The sequence below is a fragment of the Homalodisca vitripennis genome, unplaced genomic scaffold, assembly GCF_021130785.1.
Source record: "Homalodisca vitripennis isolate AUS2020 unplaced genomic scaffold, UT_GWSS_2.1 ScUCBcl_781;HRSCAF=3485, whole genome shotgun sequence".
NCBI classification, from domain to species: Eukaryota; Metazoa; Arthropoda; class Insecta; order Hemiptera; family Cicadellidae; genus Homalodisca; species Homalodisca vitripennis.
Window position 1 is genome coordinate 10,178 of NW_025776945.1, and position 8,146 is coordinate 18,323.

The 8,146-nt window shown below is 35.7% G+C and overlaps 1 protein-coding gene across 1 annotated transcript; it reads right to left on the reverse strand.

Moving 5' to 3' along the window:
* Positions 1–533: 533 nt before the first annotated feature.
* LOC124371020 (probable cytochrome P450 6a14) lies at positions 534–6,050 on the reverse strand. Its single transcript, XM_046829331.1, has 5 exons — positions 5,804–6,050; positions 4,347–4,559; positions 4,020–4,265; positions 2,367–2,478; positions 534–792 (listed from the first exon to the last, which is right to left on the reverse strand). The coding sequence occupies exons 1-5, from the start codon at positions 6,048–6,050 to the stop codon at positions 534–536; spliced, it is 1,077 nt and encodes a 358-aa protein (XP_046685287.1).
* Positions 6,051–8,146: the final 2,096 nt, after the last annotated feature.

An 8,146-nucleotide genomic window follows, 5' to 3' on the forward strand; every position in this document is an offset into this window, starting at 1 on the left:
TGATAGGTGCTCACCCTCCGCAAGTACCCTAAGATGAGCACCGTCAATAAGGAATTCTGTAGGCCTTACAGCCCGCCTGGCCACGTGAAGCGTGGCACACTTGGCGGGCTTGAACTCAAGGCAGCAGGGACAACTGTCTCGATCCGCGCCCTCAACGACGCTTCAGACACTCGCAACTAAGGCCTGGATTTACCAAAATTTAAAATCTGGATCCAAAGATAGTGTGAATGAATTGAAATGTAAGTCTGACTGTGTGTGAGTGTGTAGAATATTTGCTGTTTGAATATATGACGACTGCTATTACAAATGTTTATATATTGTCTAAAAAGCAATAAAGAACTGATTTGATCTGATTTGAAGGGCCAGATTATCAGCATACGCGAGGACGCTGATCCGCGTGCCTTGCTGGTCGGCTCCGTGCAGGTCCTCCCAGCGCCACTAGCGGCCTGATTGATTGACTCCATCACCAGGTTAAACAGCAGCGGTGATAGGGGCAACCCTGCCAGACACCAGCACAAAGGGGATGTCCGGAGTCAACCCGCTACTGTGCCGGATGGAAGATCCTCAATGAGCCGCAGTTGGTTGGCGGTAAGGCCCGGCAGAGCGCAGTGCGGCAATGAGAGGGGAGTGGGGGACACTTCCAAATGCTTTGGCCAGGCCACGCAAAGCTCACTGCCGCGACGCCGAGCCTCATCAAGGAGCTCCTGAAGCAGGAAGTTGTGCTCGAGACAACCCTCAGCAGGCATGAAGCCCTTCTGGGATCCTGATATAAGCCCATTGGCTGAGGCCCAACTCGAGAGACGAGCACACTCACGTCATTATCATTAGCAAACAAGCCAGCCAAAATTTGTATTCAGACATAGTAAGAATACTGTAATTGATGGAATGATACAAAACCCATATCAAATATAAGGAGATGAATGCTCAATCAAGGAATCGTTTTGCTCGATGACAATGGGCACATCGGTTCCAGATCTGGGTGAATATTCAAGGCTAATTGTGAGAGAACTTGGGAGCAGTTGATCATCTGCTGTTCAAACAACCTGACCCTGACACTACCTGACATCACGGCTGCTTATCAAGTACAAGCTTGGTGGTATGTGCTTTGAAAGTGACACTGGAGTTATAGCTATCATCATAGGTAAGGTGTTTTGTTTGAAAAAGATTCAGACAAGTCAGTCTTTTTTGCTATACTTTCATGTAAGTCTCAAGAGTTATATATTTATAATAGTTTTTATTTTTTACTAATACTTTCCTGGCATTATTTTCTAATCATCAAAGCCCATTACAGTTTTTTAACTAAATCACAAACTTAAAGTTACGGTACCTTGAGATTTTTGTGGGTTTATTGTAGTTTCTCTTTATACTGTATAACCACAATAATATTATTACGACAAGCAATAGTTTTAAGTACTAGAATTATGTATGCTATATACCTGATACATTACTTTTATTTTACTAAAATCTTTTTCATAAAAGTGAAGATTAAGACTGATAGCTGGATAGAAATTTTATTAATTGGTATAAGAAAACTAAAAAATTAAAGGTAAAAATATATTGGCTATTTGGTAAATAGAAATAGAAAAATTATTTATTTCCAAAAACATAATACAGTTGTAAATTATAAGTTACCATTTTACAATACTTACTAAGCCACGATAAAAATAAAACAGTTTTAAAATTATAGTAGTAGTAGGATAATATTGATATAATTTTAAATAAGAGTTATTAAGACCATATGTTACAGCTAAATATTATGTCTACAATGGAAATTAGCCTACATGGGCAAGCAGCCTGTGTGTATGGTAGAGTTGTATTGAAAGTTTAATGTTATCTAAATGTTGAAAAAAGTGTTACTGTTACGTGTCAATATGTTTTTTAGGGCATAAACTGATATAGAAATACTAGTTGTGTGGTGAAGGAATTAAGAGATAATATGGTATCAGACAAAACCATCGCTGGAAGTGAGACTAAATACACAAGACCGTGATATGACGATCACGGGAGGGAGGAGGGGTCAAGGTCAGGTCGGTCCCCAGTCTGAGTAAATGAAAGTCTCACATCCTTGAACTCCAATTTTGTAACAACAAGCTCTTGTGACATGATTTTTAAATTTTGCAATCGTATCTGATTCAAATAAAATTTAATTGTTGAAAATCGTTACATATGTTTCTAAATAGATGTGAATATAGTAGGAATATAAAGGTAATGGTAACTAATAGTGTTGCGCATAATAAAAAATAAAGTCGTTTAATTAAGCATTAGAGTAACAATACCATTTTACTAAACTACTATGACACTTCTGGTTTCAACGATCTCCTTTGAAAAGAAAGAAAAATTCCGTTTTTTAACTGATGGTATAAAACGAACGAACTTCGTACTGAAGAGGCAGTTGAGTTTTGTCGCTGAGTTCCACTGTGTATTGAGACATGACTTTGGCCACACCAGCCTTCACCTCCATCACTGCAAATCTCATGGCTGTAACAAAGAAATTAGTGTCATTGTTATTGTAGGGCTGTTGGAGATATTTTTGTTTATTACCTGTCCAACTGATGTTTTGTACTATATTGTTAAGATGATTGACCTGTTGCCATACTACTTTTTTGTGATCATTCAACAACCAAGAATTGGAAAAAACATAGTCAGGAAAATATTTGGGAGAGGGGGCCCAGACAACTCATATTTTCCATATAGTGGAGAGAGAGTAAGGCCCCCATTTCGTTCCTTAAAAAGTTCTTTACCTGTTTCTTTGTTGAGAACGACCTTTTCAACAGTGCATGTTGGTAATACTAAAGTATTTAAATAAATAATAATTGTTTACTACAAAAGTAATTTTTTAAAATTGAAAATTTGGGGGTTCCGAACCCCTTGGATCCCTTGCTAGCTACATCCGGGAACAATTGCTATTTTTATGATTTGGGTGGTTTTACAAATTAACAATATCTTCAGTTCTATAGGAGTTATAAAACTTCACCCAATTATACTTTTAACTGTTTTAAAATTCACTATAGAATGTAAAAATTTAAGTACTATTGAATAATATTTCCATGTAAAATATATAAAATGTACAAAATGTAGTATATCATCTCTAAAAAGATTTTTTTTGTATTATTTGCATCAATCTAGATAAACAATATTTAGGTTCCACTGTGCAAAACAAGTCGTTATACCAAACTAACAAGGGAACAAAATATAATATTTTTCCAAATATCTATGCATACTATTTTCTCAAAAGCTTTTTGAGATTAATGGTGTGGATGATAAACCCAATTAAGGTTTGGAGAATTACTTTAACTGTACTCTGACACTAACAGCTGAGCAAACCACATATGTAATAATAACACAAGACAAAGAGTCATGAAGAGTACAGTGAGAGTGTAAACCAAGGTCATTTACTAATGGGACACCACCCACTCAACAGTACTGGCCAAATTGTACTTATTGTTGAACTACAATTACAATTATTGTTTGGTAAAAGCCGCTGAGTTTTTACTCCAATATAATTTACCGATTTAACTTTTTTAAGTATCAGAAATTCTTTGCTGAACACTTTACCGGACTGTTAATTATCAGTTTAATGATTACAGGTATATAGTATGAATTTGATAGAAAGAATACATAACAATATTCTAAACATAATAATATTGTGTAGCATTTCAGAAGTAAAAAAAATATACCTTATATAGGAAAATTGAAATTGTGGTTAAGTGTTTCGATACAAACCAATTTTGTTCTTACGTTTTGATATTGCTTATCAGATGGAGCATATATTGAAGTAATCAAAATATTGTATTCCAAAATACTCTTATCAACCCAAACACAAATAAACCCAGTTAATCCCAAAAAATATTTAATAAATCGAATGGATTACCAGGTGCGGAAACCTGAATTGTTTAATAGCCAAATTAGAATTAACTTGAAGTTTATTAATAAGTTTCATTTGTTGCAATTCAATTAAGAAGCTCAATGCCTCAAAATATTAATCGGGACTAACTTTTATTAATTTTAATATGTTTTACCAATGCAAATCCTTGGTCCATCGCCAAAGGGTAAGAATGTAGAGCTGGGCTTGAAGTTGTTACCCTTGAATCTGTCTGGATTAAAATGGCAAGGCTCGGGGTAGTATTGAGGGTCCTTGTGTAGACCAGTAACAGGAATGAGAATCAGCGTTCCCTTCTCTATGATGAGGTCCGAATCAGGTACCTTGTAGGGTCGGACACATTCTCGCATCAGCATGGGCAGGAGGTTGTTCATCCTTTGTGACTCTGTTGGACAAGTATTGTATCAGTTGGAGAAAACAAACATCAGAATAATGCAAATGGTGAATAATTGGACTGACCTTGTACGACCTCGTCCAGATACGTCATTTCCTTGAGTGCGTCGTATGACCAGCCCCTGTGCCTGGACAAAAACAGAGTCCACTTCCTGTTGAAGCTTCTGTTGAATATCTGGGTGCCTGGATATCTCAAACAGAGTATAGCCAATAGTACGGGCCACTGTCTCGGAACCAGCAGAGAGGAAGATGACAGTGTTTGAAGTGAGTGCTTCTTCTGAGAACACTGTTAGAACATAAAATATTAAACTTTTGCAACTACATAAAGTTTCTTCTTCAACAATACAGAATATAAGTTTGTTTTTATGTGTGTGTGTGTACTGCAAAGTTCCACGTAACCAAAAAGACAGTTTTATTTAATTTATTTCCAACAATATAACCGCTATGTAATTGAAAAATAATACAATTAAAAAAGTAAATTAATATAGATAAACCGCTCGCAAAGAAACCTGCACAGAAGCAAATATCTGAGTAGCCACGTGCAGGAGGGGCCCACCTTTAGTGATGGGGAGTGGGACAAGCATCTCCTCAGCTGTGTGGATTGTGTCTCACTCGCACCATTTTATTTACACTGCAGCTACTTACCTACTCTGTAACTATATTTTATTTTTGTTTGTAGGCCTATACAAGCGTAAAACATTAATTGAATGGACTAATGTAACCATAGACGTATCCAGGGAGCTTGCATTTTGGTTTGAAGTTAGCCACTAAGTGGCAGTGGCTAGGTTAGGGGATAGAGCAAGCGTTTGAGTGCCAGCAGTGGTGGGGTTTACTGGGAGAGGGCAGCATCACAGCAGTGGAGGGGTATTTACCACCACCCTGCGTGAACTAAAATCGCCCAGTGTCTTTTTGTAAGTTGTTTACATAATAGATTTGTATGTATGGTGTGAACATATAAAACTTAGTGGGTGGGGTGTTACAAAAACAAGTGTTAGATAAAAAAAGTTATTTATCTGGTTTTCAAACTGGATGGTGGAAATCTCTTTTGGAGGTTAGAAATTCATAATGGATGATTAGTGTGTATTTTCTCAAATTTGCTGAGCATCAATGAATCTATTGTTAATTTTCTCTCATAATTTTTCAGAATTATAATTGTTTAGTGTGTCCAATTAGAAGTTTGACCTTTCTGAATATCTAGAAAACAAATAAAAAAATATTTATGATTTATGCCGAATCCTTTGCTTTTCCTATCCTATCACCAGAACATGGTTGGCTTTTGAAAGTTTTAGGTGCTCTTACTTTGAGGAAACATTTCTCAAGACTTTGAAACATGTTAAAAAGTTATACCATTCATTTAGAATATATTTTCAAAGTTTACTTTTTTTGTTAAAACATTAATAGGGGGTGAGACTAATGGTTGGCTCGTGAATGAGTGTATGACTACATATTTTTCTAGTTGTTGATCATTTTTAATATATGCTTTTCACTTAAAACACTGGAATTGTTCAGTTATAGCTATGTACAACTTACATTTCTCAGGTGTATCTATGGACTGGTCATCCCTCCTGAGTGTAATGCATCTGGTCAATGACTGCATCTTCCTCAGTAACGTGAGCGGGTACCACATGGGACATGTCTTTCCCCACTCTCTTCTTGCTCCTTGAGTGATAAACAGCATTTGGAAGTAGTCGTTCCTTTGGACATTGTTTTCCTTACGATATTTAATGGTGGCTTTTGTCAGGTTGGTAAAATATTCTGCAGCCTCACTGGACGACATGCTAATGTTAAGGAAGTCAGATATTTTCGGTTGCTATAGTTACGAAAGCAAATCTTATAAACCGCAAAGGGAAAAGGTAAACATCTTTTCAACAATCGACTTGAACTTGTTGAAGTCAGGAGTGTTTGGTTGAAAACTGCAAAACCAAAAGCGCAACTTGCAATTACATCTAAGGTGAATTCAAACAGGACATTTTTGGGATCTACATCTCTTGCAGTTTCCTTTGTGGATGAATGCTCCCTTGAGTTTTTTCAACCATGTTATCTCCACTTTTTGAAATTTGCTCAAACATTCCTCTCAGTTTGCCTGTCGTGAAGGTAGGTGTCAACTTGTATTCTTCAGTGCCCGCCATACCTGTCCCCTTAATCCAAACAGATTTTTGGAGAAGATATCTTTTTTAACTATAGGTCCTCCTCTGTCTTGAAAGTAAGTGAAATCTTTCACTAGAACCTTGTTGATTAAGACTGGGTCTCTCACCATAAGAACAGGTCTTTTGAATTGAAAAAGTCCTGCGTACTTTTCATCAGGGAAACTGTTTGTAAATCTCCAAAACTGCATCTGTTTGTGACTGTTTGCCTAGGAAGGTTGCCCCAGAATAGTCCTTTTTTGACATTAGGTACACCTCTTTTGTCCCCAGTAGTCGTTATTGTTTGTGATGTACCAGTACACTAGGTATAGAGCAGGAATGACAGCTATTAGAACATCCACAAATATAGAGCCAGTGGTCACAGCAGCCATATCTGTGATGTTACTTCTGCATCTGAAATCAATGAAATAACAGACTTCATTAACACAAAATCAAAGTTGTGCAACAAAGCTTTACTACATTACACTCAACTATAAAAAAAAAAATATACCACTCAAACACATTGTGTGAAGTACAAAAATCCTATTTTCAATTCCAATTTATTGTACTGTAGTGTTCAGTCAGCATCAGCAGAGTCGACAGCTGTGTCTGTGTAACTGTATCTCTCTACAACAACCTGATACATCTCTCTTACACTGCTCTCTGCTATAATTTCCCACAACCAATTATAACACCAATCTGCCCCTAAGAAATACTTTTATCTTCAATCTATTATAGTAAAATTAATACCAAATGTTTAAAATAAACAAAACAACTTTTGCTAAAATTAAGGTTCACTCACCGTGGGCCAGTATTCATTGATAAAATTGAAAACCTCAAGACTTGTTTGAGTTACCTTGTAGTGAACTTTTTTTAAACTACCCATTAATTGAAACTTCTAAACACAAAATCTCAAATCCTGCAGCCTTTGAAAGTACTCTGGCTGAAGCACAAGAAGCTCTGCTACGGCACCAACCACATTTGTCTTGTAAAATCAAAGAAAATTACTCTAAAGAAACAAAATTATAGAGCTGTCAACAAATGAACTGCAAGATTTAGAGACTCTTAACTCTTGCTCTGAAGCTGGTAGCCTCCTTGCAAATGAAAATAATCTACTAAAGAATGAAATTCATGATTCTTAAAATTAAATATACCACTTCTCACTCAGAATTAGAAGACAGATTAAAAGAATCCAAAAATAAAATTGAAACCCTTTCAACAACACATTGTACATCAAAAAAAATTTGAACATCAGGAACTTTTACATCTGAATAATAAATTGAAGGCCAAAGAAATGTTGATAAATGAGTTTAATACTCATATGGACAAAGAGAAAAACAAATATAAACACAAAATTCTGAAAGAACAGTGACAAAAAAATCTACTTGACTATGACAGTAAACTGAATCTTGCTAAATCAATGTTTTCAGAATATAAAAAAAGTCTCAGCAATAACTGAAAAATATGCTCAAGCTACAATATCAATCACTAAAAAAACTCAACAATAATGTGGAAGCTTTGAATGAAGCATTCATAATTAGCAAACTTTATGCTGAAGGTTAAATACAAACATTGCAAAGGGAGAAAGAAAACCTCATAATACTCAATATAAAGCTTTTAGTAAAAATATCACTTCCAGGGTTCTGTTTGGTAAATTATGTATTTATTTTGTTATTGTAGACATTTTAATTTTTAAGACTAGAATAATGTTTATCTTCAGGCCACAAATATGCAAATCACCTAAGACAAG